Source organism: Salvelinus namaycush, chromosome 40 (genome assembly GCF_016432855.1).
Source record: "Salvelinus namaycush isolate Seneca chromosome 40, SaNama_1.0, whole genome shotgun sequence".
Taxonomy (NCBI): domain Eukaryota; kingdom Metazoa; phylum Chordata; class Actinopteri; order Salmoniformes; family Salmonidae; genus Salvelinus; species Salvelinus namaycush.
The window spans coordinates 14,090,094-14,117,593 of record NC_052346.1 but is presented as its reverse complement, the minus strand read 5'-3'; the positions used below and the strand labels follow the sequence as shown (position 1 = coordinate 14,117,593).

Sequence of the window (27,500 nt, the reverse complement as noted above, 5' to 3'; positions counted from 1 at the left end):
TACACATTTGCACACACACACAAATGCACACCCACTTGGCAAACAGACATGTGTTCAGACAGTCTCTGCAGCCTCTGTGCTCTTCGCTCAGCAAACAGCAGCTTTCCACCACGTAAACACACACAGCACAGAGTGTTCCCATCCGTGGCCCCCTAGACACAAGCATGCGCAAGCACACACAAATGCAAACAACCACACACACTCACATAGAGGGTAGAACATGGCTCTTTAGTGTACGATCATTTTGGAGTAACTCTGGGAACAAGTTCCTATTTATTTTTGGTCTGTAATGAATTAAACAACCCAGATGTGAAATCTACAACAGCCAAGCTAAAGGTAGAAGCAAGCACAAACAGGTAACTGCCAAAATAAAGGAACACCAACATAAAGTGTCTTTAATAGGGCGTTGGGGCACCACGAGACAGAACATCTTCAATACACCTTGGCAAAGATTCTACAAGTGTCTGGAACTCTATTGGAGGAATGCGACACCATTCTTCTACAAGAAATTCCATCATTTGGTGTTTTGTTGATGATGGTAGAAAACTCTGTCTCAGGCGCCGCTTCAGATTCTCCCATAAGTATTCAGTTGGGTTGAGATCTGGCGACTGAGATGACCATGACATTTGGTTTACATCCTTTTCATGCTTATCAAACCATTCAGATACCATTCGTGCCCTGTGGAGGGGGGCGTTGTCATCCTGTGGGCCACAGACATGGTAGCCAAAATAATGGCCTACCCGACATTTTTGACCGTAAGCATGATGGGATGTTAAATGCTTAATTAACTCAGGAACCACACCTGTGTGGAAGCATATGCTTTCAATATATACTGAACAAAAATATAAACGCAACATGCAACAATTTCAACGTTTTTACTGAGTCACAGCTCATTGTAAAGATGGCGCCGAAGAGGATGGCTGATGTTTTACAGGCTCCTAACCAATTGTGCTATTTTGTTAGTTTTAATTGCGATGTTTGCAGCTTATTTTTTAACTTATTTTGTACATAATGTTGCTGCTCCAATCTCTTATGACTGAAAATAACATGGACATCAGAACAGTGATTACTCACCACGAACTGGAAGAAGCTTTTTCCTTTAACGAGTCCGACGAGAAAGATATACTGCTCTCCCAGGAACAGGCCCAGATCCCCGTTATTTGCGTGAAAAAAAGACGGAGGAAAAGAGGACGCAGATCAGGCTGCCTTTTGAGATTCCGTAGGCGAGCGAGTAAACTCCCACTGCCTTCCGTCCTACTTGCTAACATGCAAATCATTGGAAAATAAAATTGATGACCTACGATTACGATTATCCTACCAACAGGACATTAAGAACTGTAATATCTTATGTTTCACCGAGTCATGGCTAAACGACGACGCGGAAAATATAGAGCTGGAGGGATTTTCCATGCACCGGCAGAACAGAGAAGCTACATCTGGTTAGACGAGGGGTGGGGGTCTTTTTGTCAATGACAGCTGGTGTGCGATGTCTAATATTAAAGAAGTCTTGGGGTATTGGTCTCCTGAGGTAGAGTACCTTATGATAAGCTGTAGACCACACTATCTACCAAAAGAGTTCTCATCTATATTATTCGTAGCCGTCTATTTACCACCACAGACCGCACTCAACCAACTCTATAAGGCCATAAGCAAACAAGAAAATGTTCATCCAGAAGTGGCGATCCTAGTGGCCGGGGACTTTAATGCAGGCAAACTTAAATCAGTTTTACCTAATTTTTACCAGCATGTCACATGTGCAACCAGAGGGGAAAAAAACTCTAGACCACCTTTACTCCACACACAGAGATGAATACAAAGCTCTCCCCCGCCCTCCATTTGGCAAATCTGACCATAATTCTATCCTCCTGATTCCTGTTTAAAAGCAAAAACTAAACCAGGAAGTGCCAGTGACTCGCTCAATACGGAAGTGGTCAGATGACACGGATACTACGCTACAGGACTGTTTTGCTAGCATAGACTGGAATATGTTCCGGGATTCATCCAATGGAATTGAGGAGTATACCACCTCAGTCATCGGCTTCATCAATAAGTGTATTGACGACGTTGTCCCCACAGTGACCGTACGTACATATCACAACCAGAAGCCATGGATTACAGGCAACATCCGCATCGAGCTAAAGGCTAGAGCTGCCGCTTTCAAGGAGCGGGACACTAATCCGGACGCATATAAGAAATACCGCTATGCCCTCAGACAAACCATCAAACAAGCAAAGCGTCAATACAGGATTAAGATTGAATCCTACTACACCGGCTCTGACGCTCGTCGGATGTGGCAGGGTTTGAAAACTATTACGGACTACAAAGGGAAACCCAGATGTGAGCTGCCCAGTGACGCGAGCCTACCAGACGAGCTAAATTCCTTTTATGCTCGTTTCAAGACAAGCAACACTGAAGCATGCACAAGAACACCAGCTGTTCTGGATGACTGTGTGATAACACTCTCGGTAGCCGATGTGAGCAAGACCTTTAAACAGTTCAACATTCACAAAGCCGCGGGGCCAGATGGATTACCAGGACGTGCACTCAAAGCATGCGCGGACCAACTGGCAAGTGTCTTCACTGACATTTTCAACCTCTCCCTGACTGAGTCTGTAATCCCTACATGTTTCAAGCAGACCACCATAGTCCCTGTGCCCAAGGAAGCGAAGGTAACCTGCCTAAATGATTACCGCCCCGTAGCACTCACGTTGGTAGCCATGAAGTGCTTTGAAAGACTGGTCATGGCTCACATCAACAGCATCCTCCCGGACACCCTAGACCCACTCCAATTCGCATACCGCACCAACAGATCCACAGATGATGCAATCTCAATCGCACTCCACACTGCCCTTTCCCACCTGGACATAAGGAACACCTACATGAGAATGCTGTTCATTGACTTAGACTCAGCGTTCAACACCATAGTGTCCACGAAGCTCATCACTAAGCTAAGGACCCTGGGACTAAACACCTCCCTCTGCATCTGGATCCTGGACATCCTCACGTGCCACCCCCACGTGGTAAGGGTAGGCACAACACGTCCGCCACGCTGATCCTCAACACAGGGGCCCCTCAGAGGTTTGTACTTAGTCCCCTCCTGTACTCCCTGTTCACCCACGACTGCGTGGCCAAACATGACTCCAACACCATCATTAAGTTGGCTGACGACACAACAGTGGTAGGCCTGATCACAGACAATGATGAGACAACCTATAGGGAGGAGGTCAGAGAACTGGCAGTATGGTGCCAGGACAACAACCTTTCCCTCAATGTGAGCAAGACAAAGGAGCTGATTGTGGACTACAGGAAAAGGCGGGAACTGGAACACGCTGTCATACAAGTTGATCCAGAGAATCCCAAACATGCTCAATGGATGACATGTCTGGTGAGTGTGCAGGCCATGGAAGAACAAACATTTTCAGCTTCCAGGAATTGTGTACAGATCCTTGCGACCGTGCATTATCCTGCTGGAACATGAGGTGATGGTGGCGGATGAATGGCACGACAAAGCCTCAGGATCTCGTCACAGTATCTCTGTGCATTCAAATAGCCATCAGTAAAATGCAATTGTGTTCGTTGTCTGTAGCTTATGTCTGGCCATACCATAACTCCACCGCCACCATGGGGCACTCTGTTCACAACGTTGACATCAGCAAACCGCTCAACAACACAACGCCATACACGTGGTCTGTGGTTGTGAGGCTGCTTGGACGTACTGCCAAATTCTCTAAAACAACGTTGGAGGAGGCTTATGGTCGAGAAATTAACATTCAATTCTCTGGCAACAGCTCTGGTGGATATTCCTGCAGTCAGCATGCCAATTGCACACTCCCTCAAAACTTCAGATATCTGTGGCATTGTGTTGTGTGACAAGACTGCACATTTTAGAGTGGCCTATTATTGTCCCCCAGCACAAGGTGATCATGTGTTAAATCGGCTTCTTGATATGCCACACCTGTCAGGTGAATGGATTATCTTGGCAAAGGAGAAATGCTCACTAACAGGGATGTAAACAAATTTGTGCACATTTGAGAGAAATAAGCTTTTTGTACATATGGAACATTTCTGGGACCTTTTATTTCAGCTCATAAAACATTTATATGAGCGTTTATATTGTTGTTCAGTGTAGTTTGTCTCCCTCATTTACTCAAGTGTTTCCATTCTTTTTGGCAGTTACCTTTACCTCTGTTGAGTGCATTATCCTTTTAAATGGTTAAAACCAAAAGCAGAAATGATCAATTCAAAGTAACAATTGAGTTGGTAGTGTTAATTCTCAAATCTATTACGATCAGTTGGTGTCAAATATGTACTAGCTTTAACTGCTCGCTCCCTTTCTCTCCTCCCCTCTTCTCTCCTCCCTTCCGTCAGATGTCAGAGATGAGGTCATTTCCTGTCTCAAATATATGGCATCACCACCCAGACAGGAAGATGTGATCTAGAATACAATCTGTCACCTCCGCATCCAAGTGTTTCCCCTAGCAACCACATCACAACCGTTACATTATCTGGCTTGTAGCAACACACAGAATGACAGAATACAAAGAACCCCCCCACACACACACACACACACACACACACACACACACACACACACACACACACACACACACACACACACACACACACACACACACACACACACACACACACACACACACACACACACACACACACACACACACATAAACTACAGGAGATCAGTTCTCTCCGTGTCCATAGACTAATTAAGCAGAATCTCATCTTCAAAATAATGAAGCATCATCCTTTCCCCACTACCACATGGAATACACTCAAAACTGTAGGAGACACACTCACACTCTCTCTCACACACACTCAGGTTCTCATACAAAACAACAGGAGATGATGCAACATTTCATCAGATGGTTCTCATAATACAGCTGTCTAGAACAGCTGCTGCAGGGCCCCAGAGGTGCACACACACACACACGCATGCACACACACACACACACACACACACACACACACACACACACACACACACACACACTGTAATTGACTGTGTTCCATTATTGCGTTTAATGTTGTGATGCTGTGTTATGCGATGCCTAAACTTGGTGATTGATTGCTTTGTCCTGTTAAGAGTTAGGCCATTTCAACCAAACCTGAATTGCCTTTCAAAACATGCAAACAAACATCCCATAATTTATTGGCAACTACAGTAGTTGGGATCTTAAAGGATGGGCGTGGTTTTGTGTCAGGGTTAATCCATTAGAATTGAATACATTTTTGACAGCAGCACTTTAAATTTGAACCAATCCTTCCATACATATTCGGCCACTGTAGAAGTGCTCAGAAAGTGACTTTTTGGACCTGAATGTCAAAACATTTAATAGATAAAGGTGCTCAAAGTTGACCTATGTTGCATACCCCACCATACCATGACACCATACCATGACACATCCATGTCTTCATCACTGGCAAAGATAAACGGCTGAGATGGATGTCATTTAAAAGCTTACAAACAGGGTTGTCTAACTATTCCATCATTTCATGAACCATGCTACAGACACGCCCCCTTTATGACAGTCACAAGTGTGCATCTGGCACTGAAGGAGGAAGTGTCATGGTGCGTTCGCAACCAAGATGGAAGTGGTAATTTACCACATACGACTGGGAAAAATCCACTTGATCGCACCTCAAACTGGTAATTACTAGTGGGAAACTTTTCTATCATCCTGAGCACCTACTTCTCACACATGGTGACCTCTGACGTCACCTACTAAGGAAATGGTTGAATGCAACAACAAAACATTATTTATAAAAAGCAATCTATTCATGTTGTTTTTGAACGCTATCCTTTGTTTACAAGCATGATATCTGTACTTTTAGTTTGTTGTTTACGCAGCTTGTTGGCCATTAGCCAAACAGCGTTTCTCAATGAGTTCAAAAGAGATGAATGCACCCAACTGGTATTTACGACTTCACAACTGGTATATTCCCCCCTCCCACATGGTTACAAATGTAGCATGAGAGTGGAAACTTGAGGCCCAACAAAACAATCCTGTGACAACAGACAATAGTGTTGGAGGGCAAGTAGAAGCCACTCTAAAAATATATATATCCCAGCGCCCCCAATGCCCCAGGGCAGTTATTGGGAACATTGCCCTGTGTAGGGTGCCGTCTTTCGGATGGGACGTTAAAAGTGTGTCCTGACTCTGTGGTCACTAAAGATCCCATGACACTTATTGTAAGAGTAGGGGTGGTAACTAGGGATGCACGATATATCGGTGAGCATATCGGAATCGGCCGGTATTAGCTAAAAACGCCAACATCGGCATCGGCTCGATGTCTAGTTTAACGCTGATGTGCAAAACCGATGTCAAAGTTGACGTGTATACCTTTATAACGTAGGTAGAGGACGTAATGACACCACGAAAAATACAGCGCTACTCAGAACAAAAGCAGAAAAATACTAAGCGCACACTTCCAACAACTAAACAAGTCCAAGTTCAGCAGTCATTTGAAAGAGCAAGACAATGTCAGCGAGACAACTCAAACGGCGAGATAATAGAATTCATTGCCCTTGACAATCAACCGTGGATAGGGAGCACCCCCCTATCCACATCAACGGGACAGTGGTGGAGAGGGTAGTAAGTTTTAAGTTCCTCGGCGTACACATCACGGACAAACTGAATTGGTCCACCCACACAGACAGCGTGGTGAAGAAGGCGCAGCAGCGCCTCTTCAACCTCAGGAGGCTGAAGAAATTCGGCTTGTCACCAAAAGCACTCACAAACTTTTACAGATGCACAATCGAGAGCATCCTGTCGGGCTGTATCACCGCCTGGTACGGCAACAGCTCCGCCCACAACCATAAGGCTCTCCAGAGGGTAGTGAGGTCTGCACAACGCATCACCGGGGGCAAACTACCTGCCCTCCAGGACACCTACAACACCCGATGTCACAGGAAGGCCATAAAGATCATCAAGGACAACAACCACCCGAGCCACTGCCTGTTCACCCCGCTATCATCCAGAAGGCGAGGTCAGTACAGGTGCATCAAAGCAGGGACCGAGAGACTGCAAAACAGCTTCTATCTCAAGCCATCAGACTGTTAAACAGCCATCACTAACATTGAGTGGCTGCTGCCAACATACTGACTCAACTCCAGCCACTTTAATAATGTAAAAATTGATGAAAAATGTATCACTAGCCACTTTAAACAATGCCACTTCATATAATGTTTACATACCCTACATTACTCATCTCATATGTATATACTGTACTCGATACCAGCTACTGCATCTTGCCTATGCCGTTCTGTACCATCACTCATTCATATATCTTTATGTACATATTCTTCTTTCCTTTACACTCGTGTGTATAAGTTAGTAGATGTGAAATTGTTAGGTTAGATTACTCGTTGGTTATTACTGCATTGTCGGAACTAGAAGCACAAGCATTTCGCTACACTCGCATTAACATCTGCTAACCATGTGTATGTGACAAATAAAATTTGATTTGATTTTGTCCTCTGTCGTGAATGGCAGCTAACTCAGCCGCACCTCGAGCCCCTGTACACACTACCAAGTAGGCGCTATTTTTCAGATGTTGCCCTACCGGAGTAATACAGTATTGTTGAAACGCACATCCATGAGCTACTTGCTGTGGGCGTCACTGCTATTAGCTTGACGACTGACATTTGGACCAGCGATGTCAGCCCCATGGGAAGCACGCTGAGTCTGACAGCACAGCGGGTCGACGAGGACTTCGTACTGAGGAAAGCCGCATGCTCAAGAATGTGCTGGTTCTCATACCGCTGCTGCCATTTCAATGGCATTTGAGAACATTTTAAAACTTGGAAACATGAACACACGTCTAGCGCTATTTGAACAACTGACTGGAGAAACAAGCTCATCAACTGCACCTGCAGCAGACGTGATGCCCTCTGTCATGGCATTGAAACGCCTGCTCAACAAAACTGCCCACACAGACCGTGAGGTTAAAACTTACAAAAGTACTCGAGGCTGTGAACAAGCGATGCGGTGGCATTCTTTCTGAGCCTCTTTACTGTCGGCATCATGCTCGATGCTAGGTACAAGGATCGCTACTTCGATGCAGACAAGAAACAGGGTTGACGTGAAATCTTACATACACAGCTGGACAAGATGGAAACGGACAGAGTGACAGTGCGCACCGAGGAAGAGAGGCCACGGACAGACAGCTGAAACTTCACTGCTTGACATGTATGATGAAATCCTGTTGAGAATGAAACGACTGAACAAATCAACAACGAAACAGCACAGCAAGTAAGTGAAAGAAATAGGTTTTGATTATGTTTTACTGGTAATGGGGACATACGTAAATGCCAACAAAATTACTTTTTGCTCAGTGTGGTGTGTGTGTGTGTAACCTTTATTTAACGAGGCAAGTCAGTTAAGAACAAATTCTTATTTACATTGACGGCCTACCCCGGCCAAACCCGGACGACGCTGGGCCAATTGTGCGCCACCCTATGCGACTCCCAATCACGGCCAGATGTGATACAGCCTGGATTCGAACCAGGGACTGTAGTGATGACATCTTGCACTGAGATGCAGTGCCTTAGACCACTGCGTCTATGTGTGTGTGTTAACTATTTAACTGTACTAGAATGCTTAAAAGGCCGCAAAAATGTTAAATATCGGTTATGGGTATCGTTTTTTTTGGCAAGGAAAATATTGGATATCGGTATCGTTTTTTTTTGGCAAGGAAAATATTGGATATCGGTATCGGCCAAAAATGTCATATCGGTGCATCACTAGTGGTAACCCCGGTGTCCTGGCTAAATTCCCAATCTGGCCCTCATACCATCATGGCCACCTAATCATCCCCAGCTTCCAATTAGCTCATTCATCCCCCTCCTCTCCCCTGTAACTATTCCCCAGGTCGTCAACTTATCTGGTCAAATAAGTTCAAAAAATAAGAAAATGAATAATGCCAGGAACATAGTGAATGCTGAACATGGTGAATGCTGAACATGGTGAATGCTGAACATAGTGAATGCTGAACATAGTGAATGCTGAACATAGTGAATGCTGAACATAGTGAATGCTGAACATAGTGAATGCTGAACATTGTGAATGATGAACATTGTGAATGATGAACATAGTGAATGGCATTTCATTTTCCCACTGTACCGAAACCTAACCGTGACCCCAAAACCGCAATACGTACCGAACCATGGGTTTGGTGAACCGTTACACCCCTAACTACAACCACATTACTAAGTCTTTGACCTGTGTTGACTTTGGTGAGTAAAAACTCATGCATCCTGATTAAACGCCAAACATCTCCATTTTCTTTCATATTCACATATGTAGCGTAGCCCCTATTTTTGTGGGCGTTGTGCCCGCCATCGGTTGTAATCCTTCAAACACAATAACACAGTGGAGAATAAAACGTTTAGGAACAGATGTGGAAAACACGTTCACTCTCTCCCCCTCCCTGTCTCCCACTCTCCCTCTCTCCCCTCCCTGTCTCCCACTCTCCCTCTCTCCTCCTCCCTCTCCCTCTCTCCCCCTCCCTGTCTCCCACTCTCCCTCTCTGTCTCCCACTCTCCCTCTCTCCCCCTCCCTGTCTCCCACTCTCCCTCTCTCCCCCTCCCTGTCTCCCACTCTCCCTCTCTCCCCCTCCCTGTCTCCCACTCTCTCTCTCCCTCCCTGTCTCCCACTCCCTCCCTGTCTCCCCATCCCTGTCTCCCACTCGCCCTCTCTCTCCCTCTCTCTCTCTCCCTCTCCCTCTCTCTCTCCCTCTCCCTGTCTCCCTCTCTCTATGTGTTTCTCTCGTCTTACTCCCTTTTACTGTCCCCCCCTCTCTCACTCTCTCGCACATGTGGTTACCATATTGAGAGGAAACGCAGACCCTCCTGGGAAAGAGTGTGTGTTTGTATGTATGTGTGTGTGTGTGTGTGTGTGTGTGTGTGTGTGTGTGTGTGTGTGTGTGTGTGTGTGTGTGTGTGTGTGTGTGTGTGTGTGTGTGTGTGTGTGTTTGTGTGTATGTGTGTGTTTGTGTGTGTGTGTGTGTGTGTGTTTGTGTGTATGTATGTGGTTGTGTGTGTGTGTGTGTGTGTGTGTGTGTGTGTGTGTGTGTGTGTGTGTGTGTGTGTGTGTGTGTGTGTGTGTGTGTGTGTGTGTGTGTGTGTGTGTGTTTGTGTGTATGTGTGTGTTTGTGTGTGTGTGTGTTTGTGTGTATGTATGTGTTTGTGTGTGTGTGCTATGAAAGGAGTCTGTTTGTAAGATGACCTACATACAGCCAACTACTAGGCACAGATGGACATTTTCCACACACACATACACACTAGGGTTGGGCGGTACTCAAATTTCCATACCTTCATACCGTACCTGTGCCATCCCGGGATATATGATATTACCGGCAGTGCACACAATGGCGATATTTCTTTTTCAAACATAAAAAAAGCCCCAAAAACGTCAGTTACCAGAATGCTCACAAAATGCTAACAAGTACAGAGGAACTCCCATAGCGGATGCTAGGTAAATGCTAACAAGTACAAAGGAATCCTTATAGCGGATGCTAGGTAAATGCTAACAAGTACAAAGGAATCCTTATAGCGGATGCTAGGTAAATGCTAACAAGTACAAAGGAACTCCCATAGCGGATGCAAACATTTACTAACGACAGAAAACCATGAAGTTATGCAAGTATCTCAAAAACGCCGTTTGCAACACAAAACAAACAGCAGGAATCTTCATTCAGGAGTGGATTGTCTCTGCTGCTGTTGCCAAGACAATTCAAATCTTGCAAGCTAACGTTAGCCATTCTGTTCTCAGAGCTCTGGAGAGTTAACTTAATAGTTCAACGATTTATATCTGGCAAATATTAATTTCATGCAAGTGTAACTGTATTAAGTTGCGCTTCAGGAGTGACTCACCTCACAAAGCTCCCGTTTTGCTCATTGTGCGTTGTAAACAAACACGTGACTGGCTCAAACAGCTGTTTTGGGAAACTATTACCGGTAAGCTTCATAATGAAGAATAATCTAACAGGCGAAACGTGGTTTGCTTGATCTATTATCTAGTGCACAAGTTGACTGCAGGTATTTCAAAAGTTATAATATTAAAATATATATATATTTTTTTAACGGTCTTGACCGTATTGTAAAATCATATAAAAAACCACGGTATATACGGTATACCACCCAACCTTAACACACACACAAACACACACACAAACCGTCCAGATCCGGCAGCTGCTTCTAGGTGCTCTGATGGGATATCTAGTGTGTGTGTGTATGTATGTGTGTGTGTGTGTGTGTGTGTGTGTGTGTGTGTGTGTGTGTGTGTGTGTGTGTGTGTGTGTGTGTGTGTGTGTGTGTGTGTGTGTGTGTGTGTGTGTGTGTGTGTTCGGGTCAGTAATGATGTGGCACTGCCTGGGTTTTATGTATGTGTTTAGCAGGGTGTGTATGTGTGTGTGTGTGTGTGTGTGTGTGTGTGTGTGTGTGTGTGTGTGTGTGTGTGTGTGTGTGTGTGTGTGTGTGTTACCAAGGTAATGGTATCTCTCCAGAGCTCTGAGAACAGATACTCCCACTACAGTTTCTTCTACCTGAAGCCCCACACACACACAACATTAAGTCCAGCACACACTTCCCAACATCAAAGTAAATTACAGGAACAATGTCCAGGATGGGAGTGAGGTTTTACAGTGAGAGATAGACAGAATGAGTGAGAGAGAATGATAAAAAGAGAGAACAGAGAGAGAGAGAGAGAGAGAGAGAGACAGAGAGAGAGAGAGAGAGACAGAGAGAGCGAGAGAGAGAGAGAGAGAGAGACAGAGAGAGAGAGAGACAGAGAGAGCGAGAGAGAGTGAGAGAGACAGAGAGAGACAGAGAGAGAGAGAGAGTGTAATGTTTACTGTTAATTTTTATTGTTCATTTAACTTTTGTATATTATCTACCTCACTTGCTTTGGCAATGTTAACACATGTTTCCCATGCCAATAAAGCCCCTTGAATTTAATTGAATTGAATTGAGAGAGAGAGAGAGAGAGACGGAGAAAGCGCGCGTGCGAGAGAGAGAGAGACGATGCAGGAACTGTGGGAGACAGCACATCTGAAATAGCAGAGAGCAGACAGTCTGGGGTGGTCGAGGCAAATCTGATGCCACACACAGTCACAAGTCTGGTAGCCATGATGGATGAGGGCAGTGAGGATCAGTGAAGCAGGAAGTACATACAAAGTACTTCTACTACAAACGCAGCATCATAACTTATGATTGACATTCCAGAGCAAGTCGGCAGTCAGCTGAATAATTACAGACTAGGGCTCTAAAGACAGTGACAGAGAGAGAGTATAGTGTGTTCAGGTCCAAACACAGAACCTCAGTTTCTCTCGGTTCCACCAGCGCAGTTAGAGGAGCAACACTGCTCACAAACATCTGTACCAGGCTATGGTACTGTTATGATATCAATTATGATATAGAGTAATCTCTTCAGTCATCTCCTCTCCTCTTGTTAATGTACCATTAGACCCCCCTTAGCCTAGCATTAGCAAAACATGTATATGAAATAGCCTAGCGCTAGCTTAGCCAGACTTCCTGACTGCCCTCTCCTCTCCTCTCCCAGGGCTGTGTTTGCTGGGGTGGCCTAGTTCTGCTGCTGGTTGTGATCCAACCAAGCAAACGTCATGTCTGGAGCAAGGCTAAATTACCAACACCATAACACTCACACCACAGGAGGTTGGTGGCACCTTAATTGGGGAGGATGGGCTTGTGGTAATGGCTGGAATGGAATGAGTGGAATGGTATCAGATACATGTCCATGCATCCATGTGTTTGATGCCATTCCATTCGCTCCATTCCAGCCATTATAATGAGCCGTCCTCCCATCAGCAGCCTCCTGTGACGCACACACTGAGACCCACACATACACACGTTTTCTAAACTGATTTCCTCTGAAAATGTCTGGAAATATGGTGGAGAGTATGAACTGGAGATGTAGAGAAAGAGGGATAGGGAGGGAGGCAGGGAGGAAGAGGGGTAGGGAGGGAGGCAGGGAGAAAGAGGGGGAGGGAGGGAGGGAGGGAGGGAGGGAGGGAGGGAGGGAGGGAGGGAGGGAGGGAGGGAGGGAGGGAGGGAGGGAGGGAGGGAGAGGGATAGGGAGGGAGGCAGGGAGGAAGAGGGGGAGGGAGGGAGGCAGGGAGGAAGCGGGGTAGGGAGGGAGGCAGGGAGGAAGAGGGGGAGGGAGGGAGGAAGAGGGGGAGGGAGGGAGGCAGGGAGGAAGAGGGGGAGGGAGGGAGGAAGAGGGGGAGGGAGGGAGGCAGGGAGGAAGAGAGGGAGGCAGGGAGGAAGAGGGGGAGGGAGGGAGGCAGGGAGGAAGAGAGGGAGGCAGGGAAGTCGTCTCGATCTAATAACCCAGATCCTGATGACTCACTGTTCCCAATGTATGAATACACACACAACACACACACACACACACACACACACACACAGCGAGAGAGTGAAGAGGTGCAACAGCTGTTGGAGTGTAAACAGACTGGGAGTCTCATAACCATTTCCTGCTCTCCTCCCATCCTCCCTCTGTCTCTCTTTCTTTCTGTCCCACTTTCTCCCCCTCTCTTTCTCTCTCTCTGTCTCTCTTTCTCTCTCTGTCTCTCTCTCTTTCTCTCTTTCTCTCTCTCTGTCTCTCTTTCTCTCTCTCTCTCTGTGTCTGTCTCTCTCTCTCTGTCTCTCTTTCTTTCTCACTTTCTCCCCCTCTCTCTCTCGCTCTCTCTGTGTGTCTGTCTCTCTCTCTCTCTGTCTCACTTCCCCCCCCCTCTCTCTCTCTCTCTGTCTCTCTGTCTCACTATCTCTCTCTCTCTCTCTTGCCCTCCCTCCTTCCCTTCCTCCATCCCTCTACTTTTCTTTCTCTCCCTCTCCATAAACTTAAGCCCTGTCTCACCTGATATCCATCAGTGAAGGTCATTAGGAACTTTCTCTCTCTCTCTTCCATAGATGTTAACAGACTCTTCCTCCCTCCCTCCTCTCACTCTCTCCACATTTTCATCTGGGAAATTCCTGCTGTGTGAGTCACGGTCTGAACAGCAGGGTGTTTGTGTCCATCACAGAGAGACAGACAGAGAGAGAGAGAGAGAGAGAGAGAGAGAGAGAGAGAGAGAGAGAGAGGGACGGAGAGAGAGAGAGAGAGAGGGACAGAGAGAGAGAGAGAGAGAGGGAGAGATATAGAGAGACTGAGAGCGAGAGAGAGGTAGAAAGAGAGAGAGACCAAGGAAAGGAGAGAGAAAGATCGAGGGAAGGAGTGAGAGAAGGAGGGAGAGAAGAAGGAGAGAGGGTTCTTTAGAATGTCAGTGGAAAGAATACTGGAAATTCTAAATTAGCAGGGACTTTCCCTACTCAACGTTCCAGTGTGTGTGTGTGTGTGTGTGTGTGTGTGTGTGTGTGTGTGTGTGTGTGTGTGTGTGTGTGTGTGTGTGTGTGTGTGTGTGTGTGTGTGTGTGTGTGCTGTCCTGGGGCTTTTGGCTTATCAGACAAAAAGTAGGGACGTGGAAAAGGGAAGGAGAGAGGAAGAAGGAGAGAGAATGCAAGACATTACATTGCATTGACCCATGTTCTATCTATCTCTATATTATGTATCTATTATGTATCTCTCTATCAAATTTCTTGGTCCCTCTTTCCTCTCCTTTTCTTTCCAGTCTCTCCTCTCACCCCTCACTCCCCAAGGCTAAGCCTCGCCCCAGACCCTGACTTCCTGTTTCTTTCATCTCTAAGCCTATCACATCTGTCTCTTTCATCTCTGAGCCTATCACATCTGTCTCTTTCATCTCTGAGCCTATCACAGCTGCCTCTTTCATTTCTGAGCCTATCACAGTTGTCTCTTTCATCTCTAAGCCTATCACAGTTGTCTTTTTAATCTCAAAGCCTATCACAGTTGTCTCTTTCATCTCTGAGCCTATCACAGTTGTCTCTTTCATCTCTAAGCCTATCACAGCTGAGCGGAAGGAAAAGGGCTTTCCCCTACAAGCCAGAAAGAAGGAACGAAAGAGAAGACAAAGAAGCATACGTAGCTGATGTTGAAGGGAAAAGTAGACCAGATAGGATGAGAGAACAGGACAGCAAGAGACAGAGAGAAGAGAAGGAAAGAGGAATGACGTTTTCAGACAGACAGATAGAGGGAATGGAGAAAGAGAGGAAGAAAAGCGAGAGTGAGAAGAGAGGGATGGAGAAAGAGAGGAAGAAAAGCGAGAGTGAGAACAGAGGGATGGAGAAAGAGAGGAAGAAAAGCGAGAGTGAGAAGAGAGGGATGGAGAAAGAGAGGAAGAAAAAGAAGAGCGAGAAGAGAGGGATGGAGAAAGAGAGGAAGAAAAGCGAGAGTGAGAAGAGAGGGGTGACGTTTTCAGACAGACAGATAGAGGGATGGAGGAAGAGAAAAAGAAGAGCGAGAAGAGAGGGATGGAGAAAGAGAAAAAGAAGAGTGAGAAGAGAGGGATGGAGAAAGAGAGGAAGAAAAGCGAGAGCGAGAAGAGAGGGATGGAGAAAGAGAGGAAGAAAAGCGAGAGCGAGAAGAGAGGGATGGAGAAAGAGAGGAAGAAGAGTGAGAAGAGAGGGATGGAGAAAGAGAGGAGGAAAAAGAAGAGCGAGAAGAGAGGGATGGAGAAAGAGAGGAAGAAAAGAAGAGCGAGAAGAGAGGGATGGAGAAAGAGAGGAAGAAGAGTGAGAAGAGAGGGATGGAGAAAGAGAGGAAGAAGAGCGAGAAGAGAGGGATGGAGAAAGAGAGGAAGAAGAGCGAGAAGAGAGGGATGGAGAAAGAGAGGAAGAAAAGAAGAGCGAGAAGAGAGGGATGGAGAAAGAGAGGAAGAAGAGCGAGAAGAGAGGGATGGAGAAAGAGAGGAAGAAGAGCGAGAAGAGAGGGATGGAGAAAGAGAGGAAGAAGAGCGAGAAGAGAGGGATGGAGAAAGAGAGGAAGAAGAGCGAGAAGAGAGGGATGGAGAAAGAGAGGAAGAAGAGTGAGAAGAGAGGGATGGAGGAAGAGAAAAAGAAGAGTGAGAAGAGAGGGATGGAGAAAGAGAGGAAGAAGAGCGAGAAGAGAGGGATGGAGAAAGAGAGGAAGAAGAGCGAGAAGAGAGGGATGGAGAAAGAGAGGAAGAAAAGAAGAGCGAGAAGAGAGGGATGGAGAAAGAGAGGAAGAAGAGCGAGAAGAGAGGGATGGAGAAAGAGAGGAAGAAGAGCGAGAAGAGAGGGATGGAGAAAGAGAGGAAGAAGAGCGAGAAGAGAGGGATGGAGAAAGAGAGGAAGAAGAGCGAGAAGAGAGGGATGGAGAAAGAGAGGAAGAAGAGTGAGAAGAGAGGGATGGAGGAAGAGAAAAAAAAGAGTGAGAAGAGAGGGATGGAGAAAGAGAGGAAGAAGAGTGAGAAGAGAGGGATGGAGAAAGAGAGGAAGAGAGGAAGAAGAGCGAGAAGAGAGGGATGGAGAAAGAGAGGAAGAGAGGAAGAAGAGCGAGAAGAGAGGGATGGAGAAAGAGAGGAAGAAGAGCGAGAAGAGAGGGATGGAGAAAGAGAGGAAGAGAGGAAGAAGAGCGAGAAGAGAGGGATGGAGAAAGAGAGGAAGAGAGGAAGAAGAGCGAGAAGAGAGGGATGGAGAAAGAGAGGAAGAGAGGAAGAAGAGTGAGAAGAGAGGGATGGAGAAAGAGAGGAAGAGAGGAAGAAGAGCGAGAAGAGAGGGATGGAGAAAGAGAGGAAGAGAGGAAAAGAAGAGCGAGAAGAGAGGGATGGCGGGAGGACTGCTCCAGTTGATCCCTGAGCTTCCAGGAAGCCAAGAATTCCAAATCTGGAAAAGCACTCTCTCAGTAGCACACACACACAGATAGAGCAAAGGTGTGTCCCCCCCGTTTTGCCTGAAGTAGTAGAGTCCGAAGAGTTTCAGGCTTCAGTGAACTGGCAGACCAAACCAACTGTACAGGACGTCAGAGAGAGAGGAAGTAGGTTCACCCAGAATGTGGTCTCTCTCCCTCTCCCTCTCTCTCCCTCTCCCTCCCTCTCCCTCTCCCTCTCTCTCAATTCAATTTAAGGGCTTTATTGGCATGGGAAACAAATGTTAAATAAGCAATCAAAATGAACAGTAAACATTACACTCACAGAAGTTTCAAAAGAATAAAGACATGTCAAATGTCATATTATGTCTATATACAGTGTTGTAACGATGTGCAAATAGTTAGTACAAAATGGTGTTTGTTCTTCACTGGTTGCCCTTTTCTTGTGGCAACAAGGCACAAATCTTGCTGCTGTGATGGCACACTGTGTGTCACGACCGTCAAAGAGAGGAGACCAAGGCGCAGCGTAGTAAGCGTACATTCGAACACTGAACAAAACAAACAAAATAACAAACCGAACCGTGAAGCTCATATGGATAGTGCAGACAGGCAACTACACATAGATCAAGAACCCAACAAAACCAAAAGGGAAAATGGCAACCTAAATATGATCCCCAATCAGAGATAACGATAAACAGCTGCCTCTGATTGGGAACCAATTCAGGCCACCATAGACATACATATACCTAGACTTACCAAAAACCCTAGACAATACAAAACAAGCATATCCACCCTCGTCACACCCTGACCTAACCAAAATAATAAAGAAAACATAGATAACTAAGGTCAGGGCGTGACAGTCCCCCCCCCCCCCAAAGGTGCGGACTCCCGACCGCAAACCTGAACTTATAGGGGAGGGTCCGGGTGGGCATCTACCCTCAGTGGCGGCTCTGGTTCTGGACGCTGCCCCCCCTCTTTACACTGATCCCTCCGCCTTTGTAGATCCACACCGTGGATCATCGCCGGAGGCTCTGGACTGCGGATCATCGCCGGAGGCTCCGGACCGGAGAACTCGGCTGGAGACCCCGGGCTGGGGACCGTCGCTCGCTGGAGACCCCGGGCTGGGGACCGTCGCTCGCTGGAGACCCCGGGCTGGGGACCGTCGCTCGCTGGAGACCCCGGGCTGGGGACCGTCGCTCGCTGGAGACCCCGGGCTGGGGACCGTCGCTCGCTGGAGACCCCGGGCTGGGGACCGTCGCTGGAGACCCCGGGCTGGGGAGCGTCGCTGGAGACCCTGGGCTGGGGACCGTCGTTGGAGGTTCCGGACTGTGAAACGTCGCCGGAAGCTCTGGACTGGGTACTGTCGCCGGAGGCTCTGGACTGGGTACTGTCGCCGGCAGCTCTGGACTGGGTACTGTCGCCGGAAGCTCTGGACTGGGTAATGTCGCCGGAAGCTCTGGACTATGGAAGCGCACTGGAAGCCTGATGCGTGGTGCCGGAACTGGTGGTACCGGGCTGAGGACACGCACCTCAGGGCGAGTGCGGGGAAAAGGAACAGGACGTACTGGACACTGGAGGCGCACTGGAGGCCTGGTGCGTGGTGCCGGTATTGGTGGTACCGGGTTGAGGACACGCACCTCAGGGCGAGTGCGGGGAGGAGGCACAGGATACACTGGGCCGTGGAGACGCATTAGAGATCTGTAACGTAGAGCTGGCTCAATGCGTCCTGGCTGGATGCCCATTCTAGCCCGGCAAATGCGAGGAGCTGGAATAGATCGCACCGGGCTATGAATGCGAACTGGAGACACCGTGCGCATTTCTGCATAACACGATGCCTGACCAGTCACACGCTCCCCACGGTAAGTACGAGGAGTTGGCTCAGGTCCTGACTCAGCCAATCCCCTCGTGTGCCACCCCCAAAATAATTATTGGGGCTGCCTCTCGGGCTTCCGTGCTAAACGTGTCCCCTCATATCGTCGCCGTTCATCCCGTGCTATCTCCACCTGCCTCCATGGTAGGCGATCCTCTCCTGACAATATTTCCTCCCACGTCCAGGATCCTTTACCGTCCAGTATTTCGTCCCATGTCCATGCTGTCTGCTCCATCAAACGCTGCTCCTCCTTTTCACGCTGCTTGGTCCTTTTATGGTGGGTTCTTCTGTCACGACCGTCAAAGAGAGGAGACCAAGGCGCAGCGTAGTAAGCGTACATTCTTCTTTATTAAAAGAATGAACGAACCGTGAAGCTAATATGGATAGTGCAGACAGGCAACTAAACATAGAACAAGAACCCAACAAAACCAAAAGGGAAAATGGCAACCTAAATATGATCCCTCTGATTGGGAACCAATTCAGGCCACCATAGACAGACATATACCTAGACTTACCAAAACCCCTAGACATACAAAAACCCCTACACAATATAAAACAAGCATACCCACCCTCGTCACACCCTGACCTAACCAAAATAATACAGAAAACATAGATAACTAAGGTCAGGGCGTGACACTGTGGAATTTCACCCAGTAGATATGGGAGTTTATCAAAATTGAGTTTGTTTTCGAATTCTTTGTGGATCTGTGTAATCTGAGGGAAATATGTGTCTCTAATATGGTCATACATTTGGCAGGAGGTTAGGAGGTGCAGCTCAGTTATCACCTCATTTTGTGGGCAGTGTGCAGATAGCCCGTCTTCTCTTGAGACACAGGTCTGCCTACGGCGGCCTTTCTCAATAGCAAAGCTATGCTCACTGAGTCTGTACATAGTCAAAGCTTTCCTTAAGTTTGGGTCAGTCACAGTGGTCAGGTATTCTGCCACTGTGTACTCTCTGTTTAGGTCCAAATAGCATACTAGTTTGCTCTGTTTTTTTGTTAATTCTTTGCAATGTGTCAAGTAATTGTCTTTTTGTTTTCTCGTGATTTAGTTGTCTCCAAACATCATGCAAACCGAAACACACTCACTCAGACACTCCATGCCCTGTGGGCCCAAATACTATTACACACCATCTGGAGAGGTTTTCATTCTCATGGTGACAGCTTTCCCAAACCTAGTGGAACCAAACACACTATACGCACACACACACACACGCACGCACACACGCACGCACGCACAAGCACATATACACACACTTGCACACTAAGCCCACCCAACACTAAGCCCACCCAACACTAAGCCTACCCAACACTAAGTCTACCCAACACTAAGCCTACCCAACACTAAGCCCACCCAACACTAAGCCCACCCAACACTAAGCCCACCCAACACTAAGCCTACCCAACACTGAGCCCACCCAACACTAAGCCTACCCAACATTAAGCCCACCCAACACTAAGCCCACCCAACACTAAGCCCACCCAACACTAAGCTTACCCAACACTAAGCCTACCCAACACTAAGTCTACCCAACACTAAGCCTACCCAACACTAAGCCCACCCAACACTAAGCCCGCCCAACACTAAGCCCGCCCAACACTAAGCCCACCCAACACTAAGCCCGCCCAACACTAAGCCTACCCAACACTAAGCCCACCCAACACTAAGCCTACCCAACACTAAGTCTACCCAACACTAAGCCCACCCAACACTAAGCCCGTCCAACACTAAGCCCACCCAACACTAAGCCTACCCAACACTAAGCCCGCCCAACACTAAGCCCACCCAACACTAAGCCTACCCAACACTAAGCCTACCCAACACTAAGCCCACCCAACACTAAGCCCACCCAACACTAAGCCCACCCAACACTAAGCCTACCCAAGCTCCCTGGGTGTAAATGTGTTTCCTGGATGAGAAGTTGACATTGAACCAGATTACAACTAAACCAGGTAAAGACAACATGACAACATGATGACTATGATGTCATCTTTAACTTATCAGGTCATTTAAATCAGATAAAGATGTATTTTCCTGGTTCCTGATTCATTGACTGCAACCAGTTTTGCGTGCAGGGTAATTACAGTACAACATACTATATGTTACATACAACTGGCTTAGAGAAAGATAGAGAAAGAGAGAGAAAGAGAGATATGGGAAAGGTCTCACGTGTCGGTGAGAGAGAATCAAAGAGTTTCTTGGCTTTGAGCAGATGGCACAAACGCACACAGACACAGACACACACACACACAGACACACACACACACAGACACACACACACACACACACACGCACAGACACACACACACACACACGCACACACAGACACACACACACACACACACACACACACACACACACACACACACACACACACACACACACACACACACACACACACACACACACACACACACACAGACACACAACTGGATAAGAGACCACATCAATAGGGCCAGTGGAAGGGGCCACAACAGCCGCCCTGCTCAGGAAATACATTAAACTATAACCACACTGCAACAGGTGCTCTGCTAGGAAATACTTTCAACTACATTACCCACACTGCAACAGCAATACAACAGCAAAAGCCTACAGATGTCCCACACATAAATCTATTATCCTGCCAGCTCTAGGATGGCTGTGGTAAAAGCACACACACACACACATTCCAGAGCATGGTGCTTTCACACACACTCTATAGTCACTGCCTTTGATGTGAGTGTGGGAACGTTCAGGGAGGGAGAGAGGGACAGGGGAGAGAGGGGAGAGAGGGACAGGGGAGAGAGGGGAGAGAGGGACAGGGGAGAGAGGGGAGAGAGGGACAGGGGAGAGAGGGGAGAGAAGGTAAGGGAAAATAGTTAAGTGGATCAAAAACCAGCGGCATAACATTTTTATAATATTGGTCCATGGGACCCTTCATTATCTTTATCGGGAATACGGGAAGGAGCTTGGTTGGGAAGTACCGGGATACCGGTCACCGGTATTGAACCCTAGACAGAGCGGGAAACGAGTGAGTGAGATAGAGACTCCCGTCTTGAAGAATCTGTCTTTGGACAGTGCAGTATATTGGCTGGTGCAGTCAGAGCGGTGTGTGTACCACAGTACTCCAGTTAAACAGAGGTTACTTTATATAAAACTCCAGTCTCTGTAATACGCACGCACACACACACACTGCTCTGAGGTCTCAGTAATCACACTCTGTAAAGAACAGCTCAACTGGTCTTCAAACACACTGCTTCACCCCAACTCCCACTAAACCCAGTGACCTGAGAGTGTGTGTGTGTGTGTGTGTGTGTGTGTGTGTGTGTGTGTGTGTGTGTGTGTGTGTGTGTGTGTGTGTGTGTGTGTGTGTGTGTGTGTGTGTGTGTGTGTGGTCGTAGTGGGGGGTCTGTTCCAGTGACCTCTCCTGTCTGCTTCCTCAACCTGAGTGTGCAAAGTAACACCCCCTACACACACAGAGACACTGTCTAACCCTAAAGCCTGTCGCATGCTATCTAGTCCAAACACCTCCTGCATATATTACGGGGAGATTTAGAGAAGTCGTTATTCGTTCTTGTGTTCGGCAGTAGTTTCCCCCCGCTGTTCTTTTCTCTCGAGGCAAGTGGAAGTTCAGTAGCTGAAGTCTACGCCCCTTCGTCTGTGATTGGTCAACGGTAGAGATGGGAACTATGGATGGATTTTTCTATGAAGTGTGTGTTGTCATTCAACGCGAGACGACTAGTTTTCATGCACATTTTGTTCACTTGTGAAATATTGCACCAAATGTCTTAGCTAGCTGTAAAATTGCATGTCTTGGGCCTCCCGAGTGGTGCAGTGGTCTAAGGCACTGCATCGCAGTGCTAGCTGTGCCACCAGAGATTCTGGCTCGTGTCCAGGCTCTGTCGCAGCAGGCTGAGACCGGGAGACCCATGGGGCAGCGCATAATTGGCCCAGCGTCGTCTGGGTTAGGGAGGGTTTGGCAGGCAGGGATACCCTTGTCCCATCGTGCACTAGTGACTCCTGTGGCGGGCTGGGTGCAGTGCACGCTGACACAGTCGCCAGGTGTTTCCTCCGACACATTGGTGCGGCTGGCTTCCAGGTTAAGCGGGCGTTGTGTCAAGAAGCTGTGCGGCTTGGCTGGGTTGTGTTTCGGGGGACGCACGGCTCTCGACCTTCGCCTCTCCCGAGTCCGTACGGGAGTTGCAGCGATGGGACAAGACTGTAACTACCAATTGGGGAGAAAAAGGGGTACATTTTTTTAAATAATATTTGCACGACTGAGACCTCTGTAAAAACACAAAAATATATTACAGATTTCTTGATTTATCTTAGATTAATTTGGACTATTTTGAGGAAGTGTTACTGGCTACGTTGATGCAACAGTGTCTCGAGAGGGACAAACAACAGTATTGACACATTTTTTCAAGTTTTTCAAGCAAAGGTATTTTACGACCAAATCGCCACATGGGTGGAATGTTATTCATATTTTTCATCATTTCATAATTAATCCAAATTATATTTAAAAAACATATATTAACATGTGTCGCTATGTAAAAATGTGGACAACCCTTCAAATTAGTGGATTCGTCTATTTCACCTGTTGCTGACAGGTGTATAAAATTGAGCACACAGTCATGCAATCTCCATAGACAAACATTAGCAGTAGAATGTCCTTACTGTAGAGCCCAGTGGCTTTCAACGTGGCACCTTCATAGGATTCCACCTTTCCAACAAGTCAGTTCGTCACATTTCTACCCTGCTAGAGCTGCCCGAGTCAGCTGTAAGTGCTGTTATTGTAAAGTGGAAACGTCTAGGAGCAACAACGGCTCAGCCGCGAAGTGGTAGGCCACACAAGCTCACAGAACGGTACCGCAGAGTGCTGAAGTGTGTAGCGCGTAAAAATCGTCTGTCCTTGGTTGCTCAGCTGGAGTGGTGTAAAGCTCGGCGCCATTGGACTCTGGAGCAGTGGAAACGCCTTCTCTGGATTGATGAATCACGCTTCACTATCTGGCAGTCCAACGGACAAATCTGGGTTTGGCGGATACATACTTTTGGTCATGTAGTATATTTCAGTCAAGTATATAAAGTCTAATATTGGGATGCAAACTCAAAATGTAATACATTACAACTCTATATCTGCAGTGACATCTTATTTTTAAGCCCACAACCATGTGTGTGAGATGTATACTTTTGTTTCAAAGAAGATTTGTTTAAGACTACCCAGAAACACAGCGTGACCCTGATTCAGCCCACTGCAGTAAAAGGTTATTAATGGAGTATGCGACCACAGACGTTGGCTTTCGCCTAGCCAAGTTCTGCTAGGAGCAAACAGAACCTAGTCTGCAGGTGCCTTAACCCATACGCTGTCTGGCCCAACCTGTACCTGAGACTGGTCTGGAAACCTGTCCTACCCACTCAGAGACTCTGGCAGTACAACCAAATCTTCTCCCTGCCTGCCTGCCTGTCTGGGTGTCTGTCTGTCTCTTTGGCCTCTGACAAAAGCTCTGAGACCTAATTGAATTACACACTGGGTGGAGGAGGAGGGTTGGGGTAATTAGCTAGAATAACATAGAGGGGGTAGGGCAGGAGGGCTGTCTGAGTCAAGACTGTACTGTCTGAAAGAGACCCTTCATCAGAGAGGGGGGGGGGGGGCGACAGAGAGAGAGACAGAGACAGAGAGAGACAGAGACAGAGAGAGACAGAGACAGAGAGATAAAGGCCCTATTCAGGATGGGGGACGACAGAGAGAGACAGAGAGAGAGACAGAGACAGAGAGATAAAGGCCCTATTCAGGATGGGGGACGACAGAGAGAGACAGAGAGAGACAGAGACAGAGAGATAAAGGCCCTATTCAGGATGGGGGACGACAGAGAGAGACAGAGAGAGAGACAGAGACAGAGAGATAAAGGCCCTATTCAGGATGGGGGACGACAGAGAGAGACAGAGACAGAGAGATAAAGGCCCTATTCAGGATGGGGGACGACAGAGAGAGACAGAGACAGAGACAGAGACAGAGAGATAAAGGCCCTATTCAGGATGGGGGACGACAGAGAGAGACAGAGACAGAGACAGAGAGATAAAGGCCCTATTCAGGATGGGGGACGACAGAGAGAGACAGAGACAGAGACAGAGAGATAAAGGCCCTATTCAGGATGGGGGACGACAGAGAGAGACAGAGACAGACAGAGACAGAGAGATAAAGGCCCTATTCAGGATGGGGGACGACAGAGAGAGACAGAGACAGAGACAGAGAGATAAAGGCCCTATTCAGGATGGGGGACGACAGAGAGAGACAGAGACAGAGACAGAGACAGAGAGATAAAGGCCCTATTCAGGATGGGGGACGACAGAGAGAGACAGAGACAGACAGAGACAGAGACAGAGAGATAAAGGCCCTATTCAGGATGGGGGACGACAGAGAGAGACAGAGACAGAGACAGAGACAGAGACAGAGACAGAGACAGAGAGATAACGGCCCTATTCAGGGTGGGGGATTTACATCTCACTCTGTTGTGATGTCATCAGAGTGAGACACACCCTTGGAGTTACAGGAATCCCCCAGGTCTATAATAGCTTGTTATATACCAGTATGTTTAAAGTACAACACAAGCCATCGAATATCACACACACACACCTAGCTAAGGACAGTGTTGTGATGTCAACAGAGAACAGGGATGAGGTCATCAAAACGAGACAGGTGTAACTGGGGCTCAGGGTTGTGATGTCATAAGCGTGTGACCTACCCTGGATGCATTGCAGCGAGCCGTCCTCCGCTCTGATGGTGAAGGTCTCCCCTGGATTCACCTGTACCAGGATCACCTGCCGAGACCAGAGAGACAGATCAGACAAAACACAACGATCACAGACCGGTTCAGACACAACACAACGATATCAGACCGGTTCAGACACAGCACAACGATAACAGACCGGTTCAGACACAACACAACAATATCAGACCGGTTCAGACACAACACAACGATCACAGACCAGTTCAGACACAACACAACCTTCACAGACAGGTTCAGACACAACACAACGATATCAGACCGGTTCAGACACAACACAATGATAACAGACCGGTTCAGACACAACACAACCTTCACAGACAGGTTCAGACACAACACAACGATATCAGACCGGTTCAGACACAACACAATGATAACAGACCGGTTCAGACACAACACAACCTTCACAGACAGGTTCAGACACAGCACATCGATATCAGACCGGTTCAGACACAACACAACGATATCAGACCGGTTCAGACACAACACAACGATCACAGACCGGTTCAGACACAACACAACGATCACAGACCAGTTCAGACACAACACAACCTTCACAGACAGGTTCAGACACAACACAACGATATCAGACCGGTTCAGACACAACACAACGATATCAGACCGGTTCAGACACAACACAACGATATCAGTCCGGTTCAGACACAACACAACGATATCAGTCCGGTTCAGACACAACACAACGATCACAGACCGGTTCAGACACAACACAACGATCACAGACCAGTTCAGACACAACACAACCTTCACAGACAGGTTCAGACACAACACAACGATATCAGACCGGTTCAGACACAACACAACGATATCAGACCGGTTCAGACACAACACAACGATATCAGTCCGGTTCAGACACAACACAACGATATCAGTCCGGTTCAGACACAACACAACGATATCAGACCGGTTCAGACACAACACAACCTTCACAGACAGGTTCAGACACAGCACATCGATCACAGACCGGTTCAGACACAACACAATGATAACAGACCGGTTCAGACACAACACAATGATATCAGACCGGTTCAGACACAACACAACCTTCACAGACAGGTTCAGACACAACACAACGATATCAGACCGGTTCAGACACAACACAATGATAACAGACCGGTTCAGACACAACACAACCTTCACAGACAGGTTCAGACACAACACAACGATATCAGACCGGTTCAGACACAACACAATGATAACAGACCGGTTCAGACACAACACAACCTTCACAGACAGGTTCAGACACAGCACAACGATATCAGACCGGTTCAGACACAACACAATGATATCAGACCGGTTCAGACACAACACAACGATCACAGACCAGTTCAGACACAACACAACCTTCACAGACAGGTTCAGACACAACACAACGATATCAGACCGGTTCAGACACAACACAATGATAACAGACCGGTTCAGACACAACACAACCTTCACAGACAGGTTCAGACACAGCACATCGATATCAGACCGGTTCAGACACAACACAACGATATCAGACCGGTTCAGACACAACACAACGATCACAGACCGGTTCAGACACAACACAACGATCACAGACCAGTTCAGACACAACACAACCTTCACAGACAGGTTCAGACACAACACAACGATATCAGACCGGTTCAGACACAACACAACGATATCAGTCCGGTTCAGACACAACACAACGATATCAGTCCGGTTCAGACACAACACAACGATATCAGACCGGTTCAGACACAACACAACCTTCACAGACAGGTTCAGACACAGCACATCGATCACAGACCGGTTCAGACACAACACAATGATAACAGACCGGTTCAGACACAACACAATGATATCAGACCGGTTCAGACACAACACAACCTTCACAGACAGGTTCAGACACAACACAACGATATCAGACCGGTTCAGACACAACACAATGATAACAGACCGGTTCAGACACAACACAACCTTCACAGACAGGTTCAGACACAACACAACCTTCACAGACCGGTTCAGACACAACACAACGATATCAGACCGGTTCAGACACAACACATCGATTACAGACCGGTTCAGACACAGCACATCGATAACAGACCGGTTCAGACACAGCAC

At 47.3% G+C, this 27,500-nt stretch overlaps 1 protein-coding gene across 1 annotated transcript in view; it reads right to left on the bottom strand.

Moving 5' to 3' along the window:
* LOC120033142 (fibronectin type III domain-containing protein 3B-like) overlaps positions 1-27,500 on the bottom strand; it is a 54,016-nt gene that overhangs the window by 24,709 nt on the left and 1,807 nt on the right. The window contains exon 2 of the mRNA XM_038979424.1: positions 25,350-25,425. Coding sequence (XP_038835352.1) covers positions 25,350-25,425 — 76 coding nt within the window. The remainder of the gene's footprint in view (positions 1-25,349; positions 25,426-27,500) is intronic.